This window comes from Oncorhynchus gorbuscha, linkage group LG16, assembly GCF_021184085.1.
Source record: "Oncorhynchus gorbuscha isolate QuinsamMale2020 ecotype Even-year linkage group LG16, OgorEven_v1.0, whole genome shotgun sequence".
Taxonomy (NCBI): domain Eukaryota; kingdom Metazoa; phylum Chordata; class Actinopteri; order Salmoniformes; family Salmonidae; genus Oncorhynchus; species Oncorhynchus gorbuscha.
Window position 1 is genome coordinate 63546211 of NC_060188.1, and position 24917 is coordinate 63571127.

The 24917-nt window shown below is 43.6% G+C and overlaps 1 protein-coding gene across 2 annotated transcripts; it reads left to right on the top strand.

Annotated features, from left to right (window-relative positions):
• Nucleotides 1-1019: 1019 nt before the first annotated feature.
• Nucleotides 1020-24319, top strand: ints2 (integrator complex subunit 2). 2 transcript variants are annotated; one of them, XM_046306369.1, is made up of 26 exons: nucleotides 1020-1510; nucleotides 2098-2640; nucleotides 2675-2998; nucleotides 3568-3706; nucleotides 3919-4021; nucleotides 4201-4314; nucleotides 8050-8180; nucleotides 8383-8553; nucleotides 8668-8888; nucleotides 9113-9238; nucleotides 10924-10995; nucleotides 11708-11822; nucleotides 12238-12306; nucleotides 12557-12691; nucleotides 12971-13150; nucleotides 15281-15392; nucleotides 16062-16166; nucleotides 16651-16815; nucleotides 19326-19527; nucleotides 20350-20475; nucleotides 20785-20992; nucleotides 21362-21643; nucleotides 22137-22244; nucleotides 22429-22534; nucleotides 22823-22999; nucleotides 23850-24319. In XM_046306369.1, the coding sequence occupies exons 3-26, from the start codon at nucleotides 2706-2708 to the stop codon at nucleotides 24026-24028; spliced, it is 3639 nt and encodes a 1212-aa protein (XP_046162325.1). In that variant the 5' UTR covers nucleotides 1020-1510; nucleotides 2098-2640; nucleotides 2675-2705; the 3' UTR covers nucleotides 24029-24319. The 2 variants fall into 2 exon arrangements, with proteins under 2 accessions (XP_046162325.1, XP_046162324.1); XM_046306368.1 differs by having other exon boundaries at nucleotides 1024-1510; nucleotides 2098-2998.
• Nucleotides 24320-24917: the final 598 nt, after the last annotated feature.

Sequence of the window (24917 nt, forward strand, 5' to 3'; positions counted from 1 at the left end):
TGGTTCTTGCTTACTGGGAGAGGGATTGTGAGGTGCAATTATTTGGAAGAAAACCATTGGCTTCTTTTGGATGTAGCTGACCTCAGGTTTGACCCCTGTCTGGTGACAGATCTTGACAGAGGAATAAAAAAGAATAGAGCAAAAAGAGCTCCTATCCTTTCAGATATGCAGTGTCCTTTTTAGCACATCCCTCTATACCGCTAGCCTGGCGAGCCAGCCTGAACTTGCGAATTTAAATGAATGGTCGCTACACAGATAGCGCAGCTGTAATCAGTCTGATATATACGAGGATACTATGCCTCTTCTTATCCATACAAATCACAATTGGCTTTTGAGGTTTATTTTTTTTGACACCATTTCTGAGTGGTTATGGATGCATTTAGACCAACTCTATTTTACTTCTATGTGATAGTAAATGTGTGGTGTAAATGAACTTTAACCGGATATGGAGAGAAGCCCATGGATATGCAGTGTTTATTTGTGCACAGAGGAAGATTGATCTCTTGTATCTTCGCCTGTTCGGAATAAAACTGTACTTTCACTAAAATCCAATGTCATGTATCTTCTCTTGCATACTTCTGACACCTCAACATATTCATGCATAAGACTGCAAGACATTTTCAATTGGTAAAATCTAGGCCTTTGGACTATGGTCTGCTTTTGTGTAAAGACAGGCCTGTAATACAGATGCATCTATATATTATTTGAGAATTTTTTTATAACAATGTATACAAATAGTGCCCGTTTTTTAAGACATGGTCCAAATCGGGATTGTTACAGGATCTGCATTTAAACAAACAATAAGTCTGTCAACAAGAAAAAAATACCTGTGGATCAGGCACATAGTAGTCCGCAAGGATGATGAAAGCACTGACTGTCCCGGTCCTGGAGACCCGATTGTGCAGGGTTTTATTCTAGCCCAGTTCTAACCTGATTCAACATCAGTGTGCGCTGGCACTAGACAATGTTGCACTGGAACAAAATCATTCAACCCTGTAGAATAATCAGAGGAGAAAAAGCATTATAGAGTTTTGTAAAACAGTTGCTAAAAGATAACGTATTGTTCCTTTATTCAACCATGATTTTGTTTGGCTGTCATCCAGGGGGGTAGAGCAGCAGTCTGACAAAAAAGTGCACGCGGAGCGCCCCAATGCATGCTAGTAATGCTAGTGCTAGCTACTCCCAGGCACTCTGCTAGCTAGCCGTGGTGGCTGAACATTTTGCCCACATCTGCCCATATAGCCTTCAATGTTGAAGTAGTCACTTATGTACATTAATTTATTGTGATCATATTGTAAATATTTATTTATCTGAACATAGGTTGAATTACTTTATACAGACAGATTCGTAAGAATGAGACTGTCAGAGTTCGCGAGCTAGCTACGTTAGCTAACTGTTAGGAGCAGAAATACGGATACAGCGAATGCATACGAGTGGCTGTTGTGCTACGTGAGTGAGAGGTTTGACGTCCTAAAGGCTACATTCCTTCGTTGACACATCCCTAGAGAAGGTAATGTTACATTTATACCGGTTAACACGTTTTATTATCGATTAATGATAACATGTAACATTATATTTAAAGAACTACCTTCAGACATACTAGGCTAGCTTATCTAGCTGTTGCTGACTGAGCTAACTAGCAAGATAGCTAGCTAGCTACTAGTTATGTTACCATTAGCCCATTATTGCCATTTCTTTAGATCTAGAAATCATGTTAATGTAAACTAGTTTAACTAACTAGGTAAGCTCCCTGCTCTTAAAATCATCAGGAAGTGTTTCATGATCATGTTGTAACGTTAGCTAGCTAAGAATTCAGCACAAAGCGAGTTTAGCTTAGCTAGTAGGCTTGTTAGCAATTCCTTTTATTCACAGCCTGTTCCTGAATAAGTCACCAGCTTTCTGGCTAACTTGCTGATAAACTAAGGATGCAAAATTATTTCTGTTCACATGACTGCATGGAAAACACTATCATTGAAGCTTCAAATCCAAAGCAACATAAACTTCTGAAGCAAGTCAATTGAATGCCAAGCTACAAATAGTTCCACTTTTAAGCTGGAGCATCAGGACAACATCATCTAGAAACCTCCCTCTGTCCAGTCTCTCAGGTGTGGACCCAGTACCAGACTACCAGCAGAGAGGTGTGGACCCAGTACCAGACTACCAGCAGAGAGGTGTGGACCCAGTACCAGACTACCAGCAGAGAGGTGTGGACCCAGTACCAGACTACCAGCAGAGAGGTGTGGACCCAGTACCAGACTACCAGCAGAGAGGTGTGGACCCAAGTCCCAGACTACCAGCAGAGAGGTGTGGACCCAAGTCCCAGACTACCAGCAGAGAGGTGTGGACCCAAGTCCCAGACTACCAGCAGAGAGGTGTGGACCCAAGTCCCAGACTGCCAGCAGAGAGGTGTGGACCCAAGTCCCAGACTACCAGCAGAGAGGTGTGGACCCAAGTCCCAGACTACCAGCAGAGAGGTGTGGACCCAGTCCCAGACTACCAGCAGAGAGGTGTGGACCCAGTCCCAGACTACCAGCAGAGAGGTGTGGACCCAAGTCCCAGACTACCAGCAGAGGTGTGGACCCAAGTCCCAGACTACCAGCAGAGAGGTGTGGACCCAAGTCCCAGACTACCAGCAGAGAGGTGTGGACCCAAGTCCCAGACTACCAGCAGAGAGCTGTGGACCCAGTACCAGACTACCAGCAGAGATGTCAGAAAGTGCAGGGCTGCAGTTTGTCAGCCCATATGCCTTTGAGGCCATGCAGAAGGTGGATGTGGTGCGTCTGGCTGCCCTGAGTGACCCAGAGCTGAGGCTGCTGCTGCCCTGCCTGGTTCGGATGGCTCTGTGTGCCCCAGCCGACCAGAGCCAGTCCTGGGCCCAGGACAAGAAGCTCATCCTGCGCCTGCTCTCTGGGGTGGAGGCTGTCAACTCCATTGTGGCCCTCCTGTCTGTCGATTTCCATGCTTTGGAGCAGGATGCCAGGAAGGAGCAGCAACTCAGGTATGACCTTTGAATGATCTCGGAGACAGACACTAGTTAACTGTATTATTACACTCAAGGACACTCAACTCAAGTAAACAACCTATACAGGTCGAGTAGATGTGTTTGGTTAGTAATATGACTAACCTCATATTTAGCCTTTTGTAAATAAACTTGGAAAATCAAAATCAAATACATATTTTTTGAATCTCCCTTTTGTTTAGCAGAGTAAAGAGTTTGTTTAGCATGTTGTGTGGATGGTAGGGTCAGGACCAGTATCGCAATATTTTTTCCATTGTAAAAAATTGAAAACATCACTCTTGACTCTTTTGTCCTTTACAAATCTGCTGTATGTAAAATATTGTGTGCTATAGCTTGGAAAATAAATACATGTGACTGGATGACAACATAATGATTTGTTGTCAACATTAGGGCTATTTTCCTAAAGAAGATAAATCCACTTTGTGTTTTCTTTCCTTGCCACGATACCAACAAGTATCGCAATATTAGCATTGCGATACTGGTGTTGTCCCAGCCTTAGTGGATCGGAGATACTGATTGTTCTGGTGTGGTTGTGTCCCCTCTGACAGGCACAAGGCGGGTGGCTCTAATGGAGAGAGCATCCTGGTGTCTCAGCTGCAGCATGGCCTCACCCTGGAGTTTGAACACAGTGACCCTCTCAGGAGACTCAGGCTGGCACTCAGTGAACTACTGGCCATCATGAACAAGGTAATAGACATCTCACTGCTTCCCACGGGGTTAGTTTAACATGTGTATGGCGCTTTTACAGGCCCTCAAAGCACTTTACCAGGCAAGGGGGAAGCTCACCACCAATGGGTAGCGCCCAACTGAATCACGTGGCCCTGCCTTTAGCAAGCATCCAGTTTATCATACTCAATTTTGTATTTGTGTGTTGTTAATTTGGCTGTTTTGTCTTACAGGTGGCTGATTCCAATGGGGAATGGTTCCTGAAGTCCTCTGAGCTATTTGAGAGCCCTGTTTACCTGGAAGAAGTTGCAGATGTTCTCTGTATACTTCAAGCAGGTACTTGCGTCAATAGAAAATACACCATTATGTGGAAATGACAGTTTTCTAAAACATATTTGAGAATCAGCAATTTCTCTGATTTTGATTTGGAAGCTTTTCTCAGATCAAATAACTGGTTTTGCATGGAGCCCCCAAGTTTGATGTCTGCAGTCCCCCCCCCCTCCTCTTGTCCTCAGAGTTGCCCTCTCTGCTGCCCATCATAGACGTGGCAGAGGCTTTGCTGCATGTGAGAAACGGTGACTGGTTTCTGTGCCTGCTGGTTGCCAACGTCCCTGACAGCTTTAATGAAGGTAGGGTGAACGATGCAAAATAATGTCTATGAAAATGAACAATAAATATATATTCTACGTTTGGACTATTACAGTATGTTGCACAAATTGTTTAGCTTTACCATGCCTGTACTACTAATTATAAGACCGCATTAGTTGGTTTTATTGAGCCTGCGGCCCACGTTTGGCAAGCTGATCCTAGTCTATAGGTGGAGTATATTTAATCTAATAGAATAATCAGTGTCTGTATAGATCCCATTGTAATTCTAGGGAGATAATTATTGACATTGGCTGCCTATTCCACATTTCTTCACCCAGTGAGGTATTTCCCCTTGTAATTGGACAATGTTTCAGCCCCCAGAGGTAGGACTAGATTCATGTGTACTCCTTATAATATAGATGAGTATGATTGTCTTGCTACTGGCCCAGAGTGTGTTTGTTCTCTGCTTTGAGAGACACATTATGAAGATCTAGCTCTGCTAGCAGCCTCTGGTGCCTTCTTATCAACCAGGGGGTCAGGCCTGAGTCAATAGCCTATTTGCATTAGCGAGACCAGCGAGAAGGAAGCAGTCAGTCAGCAGACATCACATAGCGCTGAACATTAGTGAATCCTCATGGCTTGCTATTGGAATTGGCCTCTTTCAGATAAATGGGCGGGAAATGTGCCCTGTCTTGAGGCATCAAGTGTGAGGCATAACTTTGCCCAGCATATTTACTTCTTCCATTCCTTTACCTAGATTTGTGTGTAGTAGATATATGTTGTGAAGATGTTAGATATTGTTGGAGCTAGAAACATTTACATTTACATTACATTTAAGTCATTTAGCAGACGCTCTTATCCAGAGCGACTTACAAATTGGTGCATTCACCTTATGACATCCAGTGGAACAGTCACTTTACAATAGTGCATCTAAATCTTAAAGGGGGGGGGGGGGATTACTTATCCAATCCTAGGTATTCCTTAAAGAGGTGGGAAACACAAGCATTTCGCTACACCTGCTAAACACGTGTATGTGACCAATACAATTTGATTTGAACATGAAGCGGTAACTAACTTGGTCTTCTTGAGTCTTCTATGGCATATGCAATTCTTCGTAAGTAGGCAAGATGTAAGATAAAATAGTTTCAGTTAGTCCTGAGCGATTAACTGAAGTCGTTATTTTTTGGGCTTATAAAACAACTAATTGACCGTTGGTTCAATTACTTGAATAACATTTACGTATACTTTCTTGTGAGCTCAACGCGCCGTTTCTCAAGAGAAATCAAATAATTCATGAGTGAAATAACTGTGTGGGACACTTGGAAGATGTTGTCTTCATTAGGCAAATATAAAACTTAGTTCAGCGCAGAAACCTGGTAATTGACTACAATGAGCATAATCCATTGCGCATGTTCATTACTGCCATGGACAGAGGCAGATATAGACCGCATGAGAGAGGAATGACACAACACCATGAAGAAAGAAAGAGTTTGTGACGTAGCTCTACCAGATTGATCATTAAAGTAGTTGGTAATAAGCAGTCTTGAAAGTATGCCTTATCTACTTTGAAGAACTAGTACAATTATTTTGTCAGCCAACTAGCGACTACTAGCCTAGCTAAATAGTATGACTCATTCAATCAGGGGCACAGATAAAGGGCCCCAAAGCGCACACATTCCTGAAACGCGCCGCTTTTCAGTTTGCTTCAGCTAGCGACTAACGAGCTGCAACAAAACACTCAAACTGGACCATTTTATCTTCATCTCTTCATTCAAAGACTCAATCATGGCACTCTTACTGACAGTTGTGGCTGCTTCACGTGATGTATTGTTGTCTTTACCTTCTTGCCATTTGTGCTGTTGTCTGTGCCTACTAATGTTTGTACCATGTTTTGTGTTGCTACCATGCTGTTTTCATGTGTTACTGCCATGTTATGTTGTCTAAGGTCTCTCTTTGTGTAGTAGTGTGGTGTCTCTTGTCGTGATGTGTGTTTTGTCCTATATATCTATACACACACTCACACTGTCGGAGCTAGAAACACAAGCATTTCGCTACACCCGCAATAACATCTGCTAAACAAGTGTATGTGACCAATACAATTTAAACATGAAGCGGTAACTAACTTGGTCTTCTTGAGTCTTTTATGGCATATGCAATTCTTTGTACGTAGGCAAGATGGAAGATAAAATAGTTTGTTAGCTCATGACAGCCGACAATGACGGCCTACCAAAAGGCAAAATCCCAGCAGGAGGCCGTCATTGTAAATAAGAATTTGTTCTTAACTGACTTGCCTAGTTAAATGTATTAAATAAAAGATGGTTGCCTGGCAGTGGGAGCTGGTGGGAGGAGCTATAGGAGGATGGGTTCATTGTAATGGCTAGAATGGAATCAATGGAACTGTATCAAACATGTGGAAACAACATGTTTGACTCGGTTCCAATTATTCCAGTCCAGCAATTACAATGAGGCTGTCCTCCTATAGCTCCTCCCACCAGCCTCCACTGTTGTCTGGCTCTCTGGCTGCTACTGCCTGAGTACAACTGAACACGCAGATTGGCAAGTGTTTTTCTGTTCGTCATTAGAAAAACAAGATTTCAGTCTTGGTGTGTTTCCTGACTGATTCCGTGTTTGGTTCATGTTTGTCCCCCATGGGACACTAGTCACGGAAGCCTATGTCACTTCCTCAAAATCCCCAGAATGAATATAAGATGACAAATGTAGATGTTTTTGCCAAGGATGTTTTAGTTGCGCAATTGTTCATCTCAGGTGTTTGCTGCAGTATTTCTCAAGTAAAAGAATGAACGTTCAACGTGTTGTAGTCAATATTGACACTAGAATAACTGTTTCTGACTCCTATCGATGCCATGTAGGTCATTAAAAGGGATTTGTTGCTTTTTAAGGATAGAAAAATAATAGTCATCAAATAAGTAATATACACAACTGAAATGTTTGATTTAAAGTCTGTAATGTGAATATGTTATGGTTAATAAGTGATAAGCCGTAATGGGCATTAACTACAATGATGGGGCTCTAATTGTTTTATTCTGCCTTACATTCCACTCACTCTGTCAGCAAAAAAGGCAGGTGATGGCTGAGGGAAGCTCTAAAATAATGTTAAATATTTTTTATTGAAATCGAAAACCATTATTATTTTTAAACAATCGAGCCAAAACTGAACCGACCTCAAACAGCACTAATCATGCACTAGTTTTAGTGCATGTCACAGTCTTAAGTTGGCCATAAACATTTTAGTCTTTTAAACTGTCAGCTATAGTGAATAACCGGTCAAAAAGAGAAGCCCTGTTAAAGTGCATGTGCTTTTGAGAGCTATTAGATCTTATTTACAAATAAATGAGTAATGATTCCATGCCTCATTGGATTTCTGTACGCAGTCTGTCTACTATGGCATAATGCACTTCTACAGACATTGAAAGTGAAGCAAACAGACAGAAAATGCTCTGGCGGGACAAAGAACAATTGTTACAGATCCTTGAGAGAAGGTTAAAAACACGGACCAATGTCTTGTTTTCATGCATCTTTCATATCCTCTGTTATTATTAATAACAACAAATGATTTGAATAACCCAAACATGAAAATATATTATCAAAATCAAATTTCATCAGTCAAATCCTATTATTCCATAACTTTTTTATTTGTACGGATTTCATACAGATGTATTTGTAAAATAGTGTTTTGATAGGAAAATGTAACACATCCTCTGAAAAGAACAACCATTCTCTGCATAGCATGTAACTGATATCTGTGGTGTGTTCAGTGTGCAGGGGCCTGATAAAGAACGGGGAGCGTCAGGATGAGGAGAGCATGGGAGGGAGACGCAGGACAGAGGCCCTGAGACAGCTGTGTCAGATGAACCCCTCCCAGGCACTCAACATCAGAGCCATGGTGGTGAGTCCATCTCTCTTATGCCTTTTTCACACTGTCGTACATGAACCATTTGTCCTTTCCAGCAACTAGGGAGAATTTGTAACCGGGCCAGCACAGTACAACTCGGCTCTTAAACCGTAGAGCTGTGCAAATGCCACTGCTGTTTGCTGCCCTGATGAAAACTGTCCTGCTGTCCTGTCCACTGCGTGTTTGTCCTCCCCAGGTGGAGGAGTGTCACCTGCCAGGTCTGGGTGTGGCCCTGACCCTGGACTATAAGCCTGATACGGCCGATGATGCAGTCAGCCCTCTGGTGTCCTACGTCAGTGGGCTACTGCTGGGCACCAATGGGAAAGTACGCACCTGGTTCAGCATGTTCATACGCAACGGACAACAGGTGAACACTGCCTACAATGAGATTTGAACTATACAAATGTACATTCTGCTCCTCAAACACACACACAGGTCTCACCGATACCTTCTACTCTCTTATAAAACTCCCCTCTCTCAGAGGAAGCGTGAGAGCAGTTCTGTGCTGTGGCAGATGCGTAGGCAGCTATTGTTGGAGCTGGTGGCCATCTTGCCCCGGTCGCGCAGCACCCACGAGCCCAACGACAGTGTGGAGGACGCAGAGAGCAGCTCTGGGTACTCTGGTCTCCGGGAGGAGCACGTGGTGAAGGCCTCCGCCCTGCTCAGACTCTACTGTGCCCTCATGGGCATCGCAGGACTCAGGTAGGTGACACGGAGGAGGAGGAGAGGGAGGGGAGATCAGTTGGGATAGCACTGATGATTTTGATTTGATTTGGTCTCTGATAGTTCCACTGTTTGAAATGTTCATGAATTATTTTCATGATGGGGGAGTTATTTTACATTTTTAAAGGATGTAATTAACCTTTGGAAGATGTGTGTGTTTGTGACATGTTGAAGTTGTGTGTGTGTCTTTCCCCCGTTGACAGGCCCACCGATGAGGAGGCAGAGCAGCTCCTCCAGCTCATGACCAGTCGACCCCCGGCCACTCCAGCTGGGGTTCGATTTGTCTCTCTGTCCTTCTGTAAACTACTGGCCTTCCCCACACTCGTCAGGTATGACCACGAGCAACATCTTTATATGAATTTGACATGTAAAAACACACGTCAAGAAAGAATGACACTGACATGTTCAACACATTAAATGGTTGGGTGGAGAGGGCAGGGCTTGACAATTCACTTTTTTAGCCACTTGTCCTTTGGACAAGAAGGACAGATATAAAACATATATTTTTTTTTAAAGTTATACTTTTCAAAATGTTAAATGGTCTGTAACACAATTTTAAAATGCATTGCTATCTTTTTTTTAACCATCGAGAATCAGACAGAAATTAAGGCTACACTCTGCCTATTGGCTTCTTTGTATATTCAAGCCAGTCTCAAAATACAACACTCCCCTTTAAAGGCTCCCCTGGAGGATAGTTGGCCAACCTTGTTAGCCTATAAAATATTACAACATTAGGCTACAATTACAACCAAATACTTTTTCATCTCTTTATAAAATAATTCCCTCTATGGATCCCAAATTAATACAACCACTGCATGTAATTGTATTTTTTTTAGCATTGAGGCTGATGCAACCGATCAGACTGTTTAACTTAAAATGTATTTCTTCATACTATAATCTGAACAATGTGCACATGGCTGTAGGGTATGTGCGAATGTTCCAAAACTTGCAATTAGCGGGAAAACACCGTTCTCAAAAGTGCATGGCACGTGCAAGTGGTTTCATGTGACCGAGATGAAAATACCCATTACAAATGGAGATTGAGGGGAGCTCTAAAGATGTATCAACTAGCATGGCTTACTAATATGGCTGAAATTGTCTTTGGCTGCTGGACAATAAAATAACGTTGATTTTGAAAACCAATCGAACATGAGAAAAATGCTGGTTTCTAAAATAATTCCCTCAACATTTCTGTGGTTGTATTTTGGCTAGGCTACTTTAAAACAAGGTAAGACATGCTTCATAAAATGACATAAAACGTCTAGATTTTAAACAATTACGTTTATGGTTAAATCGTTTTAAAATGCTCACCGCCTCCACTCAGATTCAAGGTGGGTGATGTGCGGTGCTCAACAGGCACGACCCTTAACTCTTCAGTCTTGTGACCACTTGATCTGATGTAACGTGCCTGCTTTGTTGACCGAATCAGGCCTTTAGGTGTTAATGTTAATTATCCTTCTTTATATACGTCAAACATGACTGGCGTTCAGCCTACATTTATATAATTAAAAGTAATTCAAGTTTGGCTACATTTTCTGGAGCATCTCTCATGTTAACATCCGTTTGGACATGAGGCTGTAGCTAATATGCACGTAGGCATTTTTATTTATGTACATTAAAAGTCGATTTTAATATTATTCCAATGTTGGCCTTTGATCCAATTCTGATCGGAGTAATTGTTTGATATTGTGATTTAACAACTTAAATCTATTTATTCTTGTCTGACTTTTTAAAACTTGTCCTGGACAAGAGGACAAGCGATAATGTCGAGCCCTGCTAGTATAAAAATCACACAAACGAACACAGTACAAAGTATTCACAGCTCTGATCTAATGTGTCAATGTGACAGTGAAAGACTAACAGTAGTCTTTGTATCTACTACCAAGCAGATGGCAGAAAGATTCTCGCTAGGTTAACAGAGCCAGATTAAACAGGTGGCTTCTCTGCAGCGTTATACTGAGTGGTATCTGTGGCTACGTCTACAGTGTTGTGTGATATTGTGTCTTTCCTGCAGCACCCCGGAGCAGGAGCAGCTGATGGTGATGTGGCTCAGCTGGATGATCAAAGAAGAGGAGTACTTTGAGAGGTGAGGATGGTGGCCTGGTCCTTATGTGATGATAGACATTATCAGACCTGGGTTCAAACGGTATGTGTTTTCTTTCATATACTTTAGTTTTCCTTGATTGAGCATCAATCGGTGCAATCATTTCACACGATATGGGCATTTCATTAGCAAACCTCCAAAATGGTCTTGATGACATGAGTCATATGTGTCTCTCGACATTCAGTAATTGTCTTCCAGTTAAACAGGCTCAGAATTTAACAATGACAAAAAAGTGCCCTGAGTGTTCTTTTTCATGCCCCCAGTTCCAGTCACAGTTCCCTGTTTTTCTCTGGTAGGAGAAAGGCTGAGGCCAGACAGAGCTAGTCTCAAAACAAACAGTGCAGGGATGCGAGGCAGGGTGGGTGGTGATGGATGAGGGGGGGAGTTGGGCTGGAAGGGGGAACAAACCCGGGAGGCCCCGACAGGCTTTTAAAAATGTAATAAGCCCTTCATTGAACCATGAGTTATCACTGCAGCAGCCCAACTCCCCCTCTGGGATGGTAAATGAGTGTTGCCCGGCGCCATGGAGGGGACACTAGGCCAGAGGAGGGGGGTGTCTAATATAGCTGGGCATAATCATTTTATTAAAGCGCTGTCCTCTAAGATGCATTGTAGGCCGTCGGTTTAAATCTCACTCTCTCCTGACCCCCTTTTTTTCTCTCTCTCCCTCTCTCACACACTCTTGTGTGTACAGTGCTGCAGGGGTCGCCGCTTCCTTCGGAGAGATGCTATTACTGGTTGCCATGTATTTCCATAGCAACCAGCTCAGCGCCATCATCGAGCTGGTCTGCTCCACTTTGGGGATGAAGGTAAGGTGGAGGGATCGATAGTCCAGTCAGAGGGAGAGTGGCTAACTGTTGTACTTCCTCCACTTCAGCTATGCAGAGAGCCTACAAACAGAGGGCTGCCTGCCAATACACTGACGGTTGTGTTCAGTTATTTTTGCTGTCACTTCATTTCTCAGAGAAAGAGGGTGGAATGTAATTTGGTTGTATTGAATTTTATTCTCACCCTAGGCTGTCGGCACTGAATCCATTCTGCTTTTGTCATGTAGAATTTCTGTTATCCAATATGAATAGAGTGGAATTATTAACTGCCAGGTTCATTCATTGCCCTCAGGATGTTTTCACTAGGTACTGGCTGCAATAAAAGCAACTCCCTTGGTTGATACCAGTCTAACTGATCCTTCTGTAAATGATACCAGTCTAAACTGATCTCCTGCAGATTGCAATTAAGCCCAGCTCTCTGAGCAAAATGAAGACCATCTTTACCCAGGAGATTTTCACTGAGCAGGTACTTCAGCCACATATACCATTTGTCCACAGTTAGCCTAATCTTTTTAGATAGCATATTTCTTTATGATTTACATGTTGTTTATTTGCTATACAGTGCCATATTATTTCAACATTTCAGTAATTATAATGATTTACCTATTTCAACTTTTCAACTTGTTTCATTATTCATGTTTTTGTATTTGAACTGATTTGATCCTCCATCCGTAGTTTTGGCAAGGTGTATTGAAACTGTATTGTTTTTTGTCGAGGTGGTCACTGCCCACGCTGTGAGGGTGGCGGTTACCAACAACCTGAGTGCCAACATCACAGGCTTCCTGCCCATCCACTGTATCTACCAGCTGCTCCGCAGCAGAGCCTTCACCAAGCACAAGGTCTCCATCAAGGTAGGCCGTTCTCCAGTCTGTGGTTCTGTTATTGGCCTCGTGCTTTTTCTGTTCATTCATGGCTCCATTTGACTGGTTACTTCCAATGAATGAGGGTTGTGGCTTTGGTGAGCAGCATGGTGTATTCCAACTGCTTTAAAAGCAGATATGAGAAAGAGCACTTATACCTGATAAATAGTTTAACTGTTTACTAGTACTAGCCTTTTTGGTACAATAGTCTATACAACAAATACATATTAATATACACATTAATACTGTTGAATTCCATGTCTCCAATAGGACTGGATCTACAGGCAGCTGTGTGAGACATCCACCCCGCTCCACACCCAGCTGCTGCCCCTCATCGATGTGTACATCAACTCCATCCTGACCCCAGCTTCCAAGGCCAACCCTGAGGCCACCAACCAGCCAATCACTGAGCAGGAGATCCTCACCGTCTACCAAGGCTCCACTGCAGGGGTGAATGAGTTTTTAAACACGCATGTAACACACACACACACACAGGGGGTAAGGTTTTCTAAAGACTGGGGTGGGTTTTCCTCTTACTTTTTACCTAGCCTTTGCTCCTTCCATATTTATTTTGATGCTGACAAACTCCCCAGTCCCTGCCAGTGACAAGAATACCCATGACATGATGCTGCCACCACAATACCTGAACATACATAGGGTTTTCACCCAAACCTGTAGTTTTTAATTTAGGCCAAAAAGTTAATTCCTTTGTCGTGCAGTATTACTTAACGGCCTTGTTGCCAACAGAATAGATTTGGAGTGGATTTTTTTTTCACAGGCTTCATTCTTTTAATTTAGTCATACAGGCCAATAATGTGGAGTGAATGCATTGTTGTTGACCCTCTTACTTTTCAAGTATTGTGGTGGCAGCATCATGTTATGGGTATGCTCGTCATTAGCAGGGACTGGGGAGTTTGTCAGCATCAAAATAAATATGAAAGTAGCAAAGCCCAGGTAAAAAGTAAGAGGAAAACCCACGGCCCTTTCCTGTAAACCTACCCTAGTTCGATAAAGGTTAAGTAAACATTTTGAAAATTATCTTGGATAGTTTTATTTTTCAGCGGGACAATTACATTTCCTTGGTAAAAAGATTGGTAAAGACACAAGAATGGCTTGCCAAGAGGTGCTGAATGGTCCAGTCGCAGTCCTTACGTAAATCTTGAAAATCAGAGACAATGTTTGAATAGATTTGCTGCCCTCCGAGTAGTGCAAGTTTGCTAGAATCTTATTTAATATGATCCACAGCTGTAATAGTCCCTGTCGGTATTCGATAGAACGTGACCTTTTGTTGTCTGCTTGTTTTAGTCAATTACAAAACTACATTTAAGAAAAGTACATGTCTAAAAATGACTTTTCCTGACCATTCTCACTACTTAGAAAAATGTAATATTGTAGGCCTGCGTGAGTACTAGCTAGCTACTGACCGGAACAGCTTGCCAATACCAACCACACAAACAAACGGACTATATAGCTACAAGTAGTGAGTGGAGTTAAACAGACTATACTGAACAAGTTAAAAGTCTTACCTGTGATGAAATGTTTTCCACACACATAGCTGTAGCCTACTTGAACACAGCGTCCCCACATTTCCCACTCCCACACTGAATAGCCTGAAGCCACAGGGATCTTCTTGCCGGCTCCATTTCCCTACATGGGAGCATTTCGAACTGTAGGTTGGGACTTTTAACCTGGTTACGTGTACATTGAAGAATACAGAAGCTTTTCGGCGTGTTTTGTTATTTCTGTATAATTGATGACGAAGTTGGCTCTTATTTTACAATGATGGTCACTAGGAAAGAGTGTTTGGGGGAAAAAAACAATCTATGGGCGTGGTCAAGGGAATTTCTGATTATTATGTGAATATCGAGTATGGCTGCCATAGGTGCTTCCACTAAAGTGTTAACCCACGGGTCTTTTATTTTATTCATTAAATGTCACTTTGAAAATGTGGAGTAGGTTGTGTAGATCGGTTGGAGAAAAAAATAGAATTGAATCCATGTTTGGATTGAATTTTAAAGCAGTTAAATGTGGAGACAGTGCAAGGGGTCAAAACCCCTTCCATCAATGGCTAATTAATGAGAAAAACATGTCAGACAGATCAAACTAGCTTTTAAGAGTCCAAATATATAAATGTAAAATATAGATTGCTCAAACAGGTTGTACATGCTTTGGAGATAAGTAGTTGGTCCGTTTCAATTAATCTGACCATTCGTTATGTTTAGAGGCCATTGGGAGTAAATTGCCTTTAATATCATTATAGTCTCCCTGGTCTATTGGGCTGTCTGCAGCCACTGACATGATATTTAACGATGTCATACATCAGCAACGCCGTATTCATGTCCTGCCTTCCACTTTGTTCTTTTATTCCGCCTTGGTTGCCTGAGAAGGTCAGAGAGAGGGCCATTTGTCGCTAGTAGCCCATTGGCCCTGCAGTGTAGAACACTCTGTGGCGACCTGCCCCTGACCTCTCCTCGTCTCTGTCTCTCCCTGCTCTCTCTTCCCTCTCTTTCTCTCCTCCTCTATCTCACTCTCTATCTGTCTCCCCCAATCTCTCTCTTTCTCCATCTCTCTCTCTGGCAGGGAGAGGGTGGTCGAGCGGTGCGTTCCAGATACAGCATCACCACACAGCTCCTCATCCTCTACTATATTCTGTCCTATGAGGAGGCTCTCCTGTCCAACACTAAACAACTGGGTATGTATCCTACACGATCTCCTCCTGGGTATGTACCATGGGGATCCCCTGATAAATACAAGTACCATAGTGTATGTTACTCCTGAACTTCATTCATTCAGCCACCCTTGGCTTCTCTCCTAGCCACCCTGTTGTTGCTTTTTCTTCTCCTCCACTCAGGCACTTTCATTGTCTTCTCCATTGAAGAAGCTATGCTGTGTTTGGAATGGACAGAGAGAGAGAGTGTCAGGGAACCAAGAGAAAAGGCAGGCTTTGTCTTCTGTTGTTAAGCTACTAGGAAACTGTGTGTTGCTATGGGGGATTCCTTTCTCCCCTCCTGGCTTGGCTGACTTGGCTTTCTTTCAAGCTTCCATTTATTCTCAATAACCAGCCAAGTATAATGTCCAGCGGAGGTGTTACCTACTGGACTGAATGACTTGGCAGAGTCAGTATTTCTTGGATGGTAAGGTCTTCCCTCCCTTCATTAGTCCTCATTTACGCCTGTGTTAGTTTATATATATGCTCCCCTCTTAATTGTTGTGCTGCTGCACCCTTCAGGCAGGAATAATGATGCCCATCAGCATTGTTATTGAAGCCATTTCAGTGAAGAATCACCCCACTCTGGTAGTACTCACACAGGGTGTTTTTAAATAGACAGCAGGGCCATATCAACCTCTCCTCTCTCCTCAGCTCTGATGCAGAGGAAGCCCAAGTCGTACTCTGCCATACTCATGGACCAGATCCCCATCAAATACCTCATCACCCAGGCCCAGGGCCTGCAACAGGAGTTGGGGGGTAAGTACATCTAATGTACAGGGTATCCCTAAGTACTTATTACAGTAAGTAGGGGTTGGAGTGTCTTTTGAATTGACATTGAATTGACATATTTAAAGCCCCATCAACATAGATTCTATGTATATGCAAAGTGTACCCAGATCATTTAGGGAGTCAAAAGTGTATAATTTGTAACTTAAAATGTCATTTATAATATTTTTTACCAGTTAATGTTATGAAAGCAACTAGTTAGCCTACTGATTAACCTACTACACTTTCTCTTTTGGTGCTCCAGCAAGTTTAGTTAGGCACCTATTTGCCTGGTAGCCAGTGTTTAGTGTAGGCTACCATTAACCTAATGCAAGCCATTCTTACCTGCTAATTTGTAACACTGTGTTTATAACTTATTTCAGTGTATTAGCCTTCTTTAGGGTCAGCGTTCTTTTCCTTTGCATGTTTTAGAGTCATGTCTTTTGACTCCTCTCCTTTCCTCCCCCCTCCCCAGGCCTCCACTCGGCCTTGCTGCGGCTGCTGGCCACTAACTACCCCCACCTGTGTATGGTTGAGGACTGGGTGTGTGAGGAGGAGGTGACAGGAACCCTGCCTCTGCTCCGGAGGATGCTGCTCACCTCTAACACTTGCAGATACTCCCAGACACAACTCCACGACGGTGAGACTGGGGAGGTTGAGGGAGTGGGGTGGGGAGGTTGAGGGAGTGGGGAGGTTGTGGGTAATGGGGGTTAGGGTGGAGAGAATAGTTTTGGGAATAGTGAGTTTACATCAGATTTTATGGGGCTAGTTGTTGAAGAAGCCCTATAAGAGGCCAATAAAGAGTAATGTGCAGTGTTGGGCTTTGGGAAGGTAGTTGGGACTCAACAGAGAAGAGTAGTTCTAGACTCTGTAATAGTGAGTGGGATAAACAAAGGGTCATGTGATGAAAAGTGTGTTGTTATCCTGCAGTAAGGGCTTCAGTGTCAGATTATCATGCTGCTATTGGCCTCTAATAGAGAGATGGAGCCCCCTGGTAGATCATCGTGGCTGCATCCCAAATGGCACCCTTTTCCCTAAATATGCACTACTTTTGTAGGGCATAGGGTGCAATTTGAGATGCAAATACTTTCACTGTCAGGGAATCAGACCTACTACTGCTGCAAGGCACTTCTAACCTAATCTCATCTGTAAAACTACATCTGATTAGGAGGGAAATAATCTATCTACACGCAAATTTAATCCAATATTCTCCCCATCAAAAACAAAATACATTTTCTTTATAAGAACATCTTTAAATTTGAATCGTAACCTGGAGCTTGTTTCTTGGTTATGTAAGTAATTTCACTAGTGTGCCATGGAGAAAAGTAGTCGTTTTTAGAAAGGAAGAGAAAGAGGAGGCCCAGAGGCGACCGTCTCCTGGATTACAGTGGACACAAAGAGGGAAGGAGAGGAGGGATCCTATACTGCAGCAAAACAGAGGCTTGGTGGTGTTCAGTAGAGCCTGGGATGCAAGCAGTGCTTTTATGTCATAGTGATATTAACAGCCTCTGTTGTTGGGGAGGTTGACCTTTTAAGTGAATCAGCTGCAGAACAGAGCAGAAGAGAGAGTTCAGACTAGAGAGATGTGTATACTCTCCCTCTCTCTTTCTCTTGCTTTTTTTCCTTTCTACCCATGCCATCTGCTCCCTCCATCCACATTGATGTGAAATAAGTGGACAGGTGAAAGCAAGCCTCACGATTGACCTCTGCTATATCACCTTCAGGCTGTCCTATGGTTTCAGATCAGTGGAGTGTAAGGAAAGGAGACTAGATTGTATCAAGCCAATCTATTAACACTCTGGGCCAGTTTCCCAAACCCAGAGTCATTTTAGGCCTGGACTAAAAATCTCCATTGAAAGTGCTTTTTAGTCCAGGACTAGGTTTGATCTGTGTCTGGGAAACCAACCCTAAATAAACTGTATTAACAGGGCAGTCTAGGATTTGTACATTTTTTTTATTTTTGGACTTCTATATTAAATATAAGAGGTTTTATTTCTCCAGCCCCATCCCTCAGCTGTAGGGCTGCATGATATGGGCAAAACATCTAATCACAAATTATTTGATTTATTTTGCACTAAATATTGCGATTTGACTTCTAATATTTAAAAAACACTTGGATGAACCGTTGAAATCATAATAATTATTCTAATCATATGGTTGGAATACAGTGTTTGGCATGACAATGAATGAAAAAGACAGATGGGCGTAGTGACGGGGCTGGAACCTAAATATTAGTCATTCTTTCCCAGGGGACCCTAGTTAGATTTGAGTAGCTGTTACATTCAGACAACGATTTTAGAATATGCTTCGCTATTCCTCTCTGATTCAGAACATGTTGTAGCACAAACATTTTGATGTACACCACCGCTGTATTAGAGCTACAGTTTGTTAGCCAGATTTGCCCTATCTCTATCAAGCTATTTAGCTTGATAGTTAGTGTTAGCAATTAGCATTAGCAGCTAACGGCCCCAAAAAATTGGGAACATGCAGCTTGCTAAGTCTAACTAACTAGCATTTGCTGATGGCAAGATACACAAACTGTTTTTCTCAATATTTTTTTGTTTGTTGCGCGCTGTGTTAAGAAGCAGTGTGGCTTGGTTGGGTTGTGTATCGGAGGACGCATGACTTTCAACCTTCGTCTCTCCCGAGCCCGTACGGGAGTTGTAGCGAGGAGACAAGATAGTAGCTACTAAACAATTGGATACCACGAAATTGGGGAAAAAACGGGGCAAAAAAAAAAGGATGTATTTTTAAGAAGCAAAGTATGCAGCATCGTTCTTGTTTGGATTCTGTTGAGAGTGAATCTACAGAGAGGAGAACTGCTGCCTGCTTGAGTGAGTGACAGGGGGTGGGACTTGGTTTGTGTGGAAAAGCATCCTAGAGGGAGAAAATACAATCGGAGTAAACTATGAAAACCGATGTTACAGGCGGCTGATTGGTGTTTCAAAATATTGCCAAAAATACGGATCTATTGCGATATGGATATGCAATTTTTATGTACATTTGATAAATTGTTCAGCCATACTCAGCAGTTTACCAAAACAAGTTCCGTGGGTGTCCCCGCTTTTTTGTTTTTTCCAATCCAGGATCGGCCCTTTTAAGACTCTACACTCTCACTAAAAGCTTTTTCTTCTCCTCCCTCTCTCCCAGCCTTCCAGAAGGTTCCCTCCAGTGGTCCCAGACTTATGAGGATGCTGGACCACCTGACCCTGCTGTCAGCTGGAGACCTGATCCCCTACGCCGAGGCTCTGACGGGTAGCATGGGGCTGCTACTGGGCCCCAGTGTCCCCCGACGCATCCCCCAGACCCTCAACAAACTCTGGATGGTCCTCAACACTGTCATGCCCCGCAGGTCAGCAATATTATAGAGAGGAAGGGCTTGTTTGCTGGATGTCGCGACCAGAGATGGAGTTTATGTTCAATTCCATTTCTGTGTCTTCACTGGTGGTGATAAGGGGGTGGACCCTCAGTGCCCCAGTGTTTCCAGGGGCACTGAGCTACAGTCATCAGGAGCAGGCAGGCGGACCAATCAATCCCCACATGCACGGATAGCTGCTCTGTAACGAGGACACGACAGCTCAGGGCAGGAAAAGGGGAGGGGACTCTCCAGGGTTTGGGGCATAATAGATAGTTTTTTCCCCCCTCCTCATCCCCTCTTCAACCGTCTGTGGTGGTGTTGAATGGTGCTGTGCAGAGGGAGGCCTGTGGGGAGGAAGGAGTGATGAAGCTGGAAGGGAGCTCTGGTGTTGGAGTGTCGACCTCTCACGGGAACCATTTGATTAATGTCATACAGTCTGCAGGAGGGAACACAGACAACAGTGTGAAGAGAACTGGTGGTAGCTGCTTCTCTGTCTGAAAGGAAAGCTTGTCCTTGCTTGAATGCACCATTAGAGTTTTCAATGGGAAACTGAAAGGTGTTAGCAATTGAATAGATTTGATCATCACAAAATAGATCTGCCGCAACAGGCTACTGTATAGCTAGTAGTAACATAATCCCTATAAAGAAACCTTATGACTGTGTTTAGAAGTCCACAGCGTAGCAAAACGTTCTGCAACAGAAAATGAAAATGTGTTGGACAAGTTCAGGTAATATATCACTGGGGCACTTTTGTCTGAAAACATTTTCTCCCCACTGACCATGGCCCTGCTCTCTTTCCTCCATGTTTTCCTCCAGGCTGTGGGTGATGACGGTGAATGCCCTGCAGCCCTCAGTGAAGATGTTGAGGCAGCAGAGGTATATTCAGAATGACCTGATGGTTGACCCCCTCATCGTGCTGCGCTGTGACCAAAGGGTCTACAGGTAGGCTACAGCACATGGTTATCTTTACTGTTGCACCTTTTTCTTTGTGTACGGTCTGAAACGAGTTTCAAGGGTCAGGAAAACCGATTGCCAACTGTCTATAGCTGGAATGTGCAGAGAGACGCACACAAGTGTACTGTGGGAGACATTTTGATCAAATTTGGGCTGGAAAAGGGCTCAATATATTTGAATCCCAATGTATTGTTTTGCAATTGTAGACTTGGAATTTGTCAAATGTATTTCCTGTTTAAACACAATGAAGCCTACATCATCATGTGAGTAAATAACATCTTTGTGTCCCTTCCTCAGGTGTCCCCCTCTGATGGACATTGTTCTCCACATGCTGAATGGCTACCTCCTGGCCTCCAAGGCCTACCTCAACTCCCACCTGAAGGAAACAGCGGACTTTGACCGGCAGAGCCAGACCATCTCTAACCTGGGCCTGGGACAGGCTGGACAGCCAGACACCCCAGAGGTCACCAGAGAGGAGCTGAAGAACGCACTGCTGGCCGCTCAGGTAACACAGTGGGAGAGAGACCCTCTCATACATACTCTTTCACACAGCTCTACTATACTTGTGAGGACTTTTCGGGGACCAACAATGGATTCTCATTCAAAATCCTATTTTCCTTAAACCTAAATCTAATCCTAACTCTAAAAATAGCCTTTTTGCAAGTGATGACAGGCAAAATGTCCTCACTTATCAGAATTTTAGTGTTCTTACTGTTACTTACTCTTACTGTTCTTCTGAGGACTTCTGGTACCTACAAGTATAGTAAAACGTGTCCACTCACACAGACACACAGAGTGTATAGTACATCAGTCATTTCAGTTGTAGGTAGAATCTCACATTACGTCTCTGTCTTGTTCTTCTCTCTGACTCCAGGACAGTGCTGCAGTCCAGATCCTGCTGGAGGTGTGTCTGCCCACCTCAGAGGTGCAGACTGGGCCCCTAGGGGCTGGGGGTGACGCTGAGAGCTTGCTCCAGAGCATGAGGGCTGCGCCCGGGCCCATCAAACAGGAAGAGGGGGCCAGGAGAGCGGAAGGGGAAGGCGAGCCAGATGGGGGGTTACTCAGTGACCTGAGGGAGGTGCAGTGTCTCATCTGCTGTCTGTTGCACCAGATGTTCATCGCTGACCCCAACATCGCCAAACTGGTGCACTTCCAGGTAAACACTGTTCTACTACGTACAAGTGATGTTTTTTTCTAAATTCCAAACGGACCCCTAGCCCCTTTGTTGATAAGGCTTCAAGGTCTGAAAGTGTCTTTACAGATATGATCCCGTCATAACAAAAAGCATAACAAAATGGCGTCTACAGGCTGGGATTATGAATGTGTCCTCCCGTGTGCCACAGAAGAGCTGTTGTCAGTGTGTGAGTCGTGAGAGGGGAAGGAATGTCCTGCAGCCTGAATGACTGCAGCAGTCCCAGTAGTAGGAAGCTGCCATATGTTTCACTTCATCAACACAATCCTGCCCCTCTGTCGCAGTAATCCTGCCTGCTTGGATCCGTGCTGCGCACACAAGCTGCCGCTGCGGCTACCCTGTGTGTTTACATCGCAAGACAGAAGCTCAGTCAAAGCTACTACTTACCCTCTGCTTTTCACTCCTCTTTTTACTTTCATTCTATTTGTCTCCTTTCTTCTCTCACCTTCTGTCTCAGGGTTACCCTCAAGCTCTGCTACCCTTGACCGTAGCTGGCATCCCATCCATCCATATCTGCCTGGACTTCATCCCAGAGCTGCTGGCCCAGCCCCAGCTGGAGAAACAGGTGAGCTCCCCTGTGTCCTCGTCTGGCATCCAAGCACACAAAGCTGAGCAAGATTAGCCCTGTGCCTTTGTCAGTGTTTTACATCAATTTGTTTCCAGGCCTGTTTAAGCAACATTTCTACTGAAACCTGTCTCTCTGGACAGAAAGTACTGGCAATAACTATGGTTCTTGTCTCCCTCTACAGATCTTTGCCATCCAGCTGCTGTCCCACCTGTGTACCCAGTACGCCCTGCCCAAGTCCCTCAGCGTGGCCCGCCTGGCCGTCAGTGTCATGGCCACGCTGCTCACAGGTCAGCTCTCTCTCGCTTTATCCATCTATCACTCCACCTCCCCCATCTCTACCCACCTCCCTCATTGTTGGTCCTCTTTTTCCTCCCCTTACTGCATCATGTCCTACCGGCAGTGTCTCCCTGTCTCTGTAATCTGGTATGTTAGTGCCATCTCCTGGTGGGTCTCTGTTAGGGCAGCATAGTCATCACCCATAACAGCCTTTTCCCCTGTTAGGTCTAGGTACAGCTTGTTCTAGCCTCCTTGCTGTTCATGATGTTCATATGTTTCTCTCTATTGCTCTGCCTCAGTGCTGACCCGTGCCAAGCGTTTCTCCTTCTTCATGCCTACCCTGCCGTGCCTGGTGGCGTTCTGCCAGGCCTTCCCTCCACTCTACGATGACGTGGCGACCCTGCTGGTGCAGGTGGGACAGGTCTGTGCCTCTGACGTGTCCACCAAGACCAGGGACATCGACCCGCTCATCACCAGTAAGTGTGTGTGTGTTGAAAGGGAACACTGCCTCTACCTCGCTCTCCAACCAAGGGGCATGAATTGAGGAGGAAACTGAAGAGGAAGGTATTGGAGGGCAGTGGAAGTTGATAAAAATGATGATTTTATTGATAAAAACCAATGTGTCTTGGCCCTTAGCCATCAGCCTTTATCACGGTTAGTGTAATGAAATGTTCTTTATGATTTGTAATATAATAGAGAACTCAAAAAGGAGGACCAAGGCACTCTTCATATAATTGATTAAAATGCCTTTATTAGTATGGCATGTTCAATAGAAACAAAGTTTTTAAAAACTGTTACTCCCTGACGAAGGCCATGCAGCCGAAACGCGTCAGTTTTAAAAACTTTGTTTCTATTGAACATGCCATACTAATAAAGGCATTTTAATCAATTATATGAATAGTGCCTTGATCCTCCTTTCTTTTTGATGACCAATTTACCCCTTTTACCAAAGAGCACCTTTATCTACCAAAATGTACTATTGTGTACCTTAGTAGCACTTCCCTTCCTCCTCTTTCTACATAATAGAGAACTCATTCTAGGTGCAATGCTCCCATAGTCTTTTTTCAGTAGTGTTGGATCTAATTTTATAGGAAAAGACCATGAACACGTGTACAGATTTACTCATTAGTGTAACTGCATTGGAGATGTGGTCGATTCCACAAATTTCAGTCCGTTCAGGCACCACTGTATGTCCAATTCAACTGCCAGGAATTGAATCGAAGTTGAGCTGAACACTGAACAAGAGATGAGCATTTATAAAGGTGCATCAATAGCAGTATAGTCTAACATCCCTCTTCTCTCTCCCTCCCTCCCTCCCTCCCTCAGGGCTGCAGTACCTGAAGGTGAAGCCTCAGGAGGTGGTTCCAGGAGGGGACAAGTCCAAGCTGAGCCTTCCCCAGAGGGCAGCAGAGGAGCTGGGTGGTGCTGACCCGGATGTCCAGCTCTGCTACCGGATAGAAGCCACCTTCATGGACATCATCAGCACCAGCCAACACGGACTATAGACAGAGACTTGCAGGTGGAGAGAGCACTGGGGCTGGTGCAGGGTTGTACGTTTAGATATGAGTGTTATTTTCAATGTGTATGTTGTAGTTTGCGATGTCTGTATTTTGTAGGTAATGAAAGATACAATATGCTGTCGGTCTGTTTTCTTGACCATTGTAAAAATATTTTTCTAAGCTGACTTCTTTCTCAGCAAAAAAAAAAAAGTTTTTTTGAAATGATCAGGTAACCTTGAATTATGTAGTGTTTTTGTATTGTACATCTTGTTTGTATTAAAAAAAACTTAAAACTGAGACTCGTCGGTATCACATTGCCACAAGCAGCAGGATCAACCGCATATATTGCAAATGAGAGCAATGCAAGACTACACACTTACAGTATCTACACTAACCTGGTATTGGTGATACTCTCTTCACTCTTACAGTATCTACACTAACCTGGTATTGGTGATACTCTCTTCGTTCTCGGTTCTGGAGAACAGTTTTCTTATAAATGTCCAGTTACAGATGGTTCTACAAACACTAAAGAACTCCGAAATATAGTACATCCATATTTTGTATCGATTGAGAAATGCCTCTTGCTTGTGTGTAGATCTTTGTTTTGGTCTCATTGTGTGATGTGCTGTCATCTACTTCTACGCGTGGCGGAATCGCATAGAAACCACTAGTTCTGGGAAATGTTCATAAAGGAACCTCCTTGCGCAGTACAAAATCATGGATTTACAATTTTTTAGGCGTTCTCGTGTTTGTGCACTGAACAAAAATATAAACGCAACATGCAACAATTTCAAAGATTTGACTGATTTACAGTTTATATATGGAAAAACTGTCAATTGAAAAATTGATTAGGCCTTAATCTATGGCTTTCACATTATTGGGAATACAAATATGT

What these genes read in the sequence shown, in the direction of transcription:
- ints2 (XM_046306369.1), top strand. Translation starts at nt 2,706, where the DNA reads ATGTCAGAAAGTGCAGGGCTGCAGTTTGTCAGCCCATATGCCTTTGAG. An exon ending in AGGAAGGAGCAGCAACTCAG is followed by an intron (nt 2,999 to 3,567) that starts GTATGACCTTTG and finishes CCCCTCTGACAG; the next exon opens with GCACAAGGCGGGTGGCTCTA. An exon ending in CCAGACACAACTCCACGACG is followed by an intron (nt 16,816 to 19,325) that starts GTGAGACTGGGG and finishes CCTCTCTCCCAG; the next exon opens with CCTTCCAGAAGGTTCCCTCC.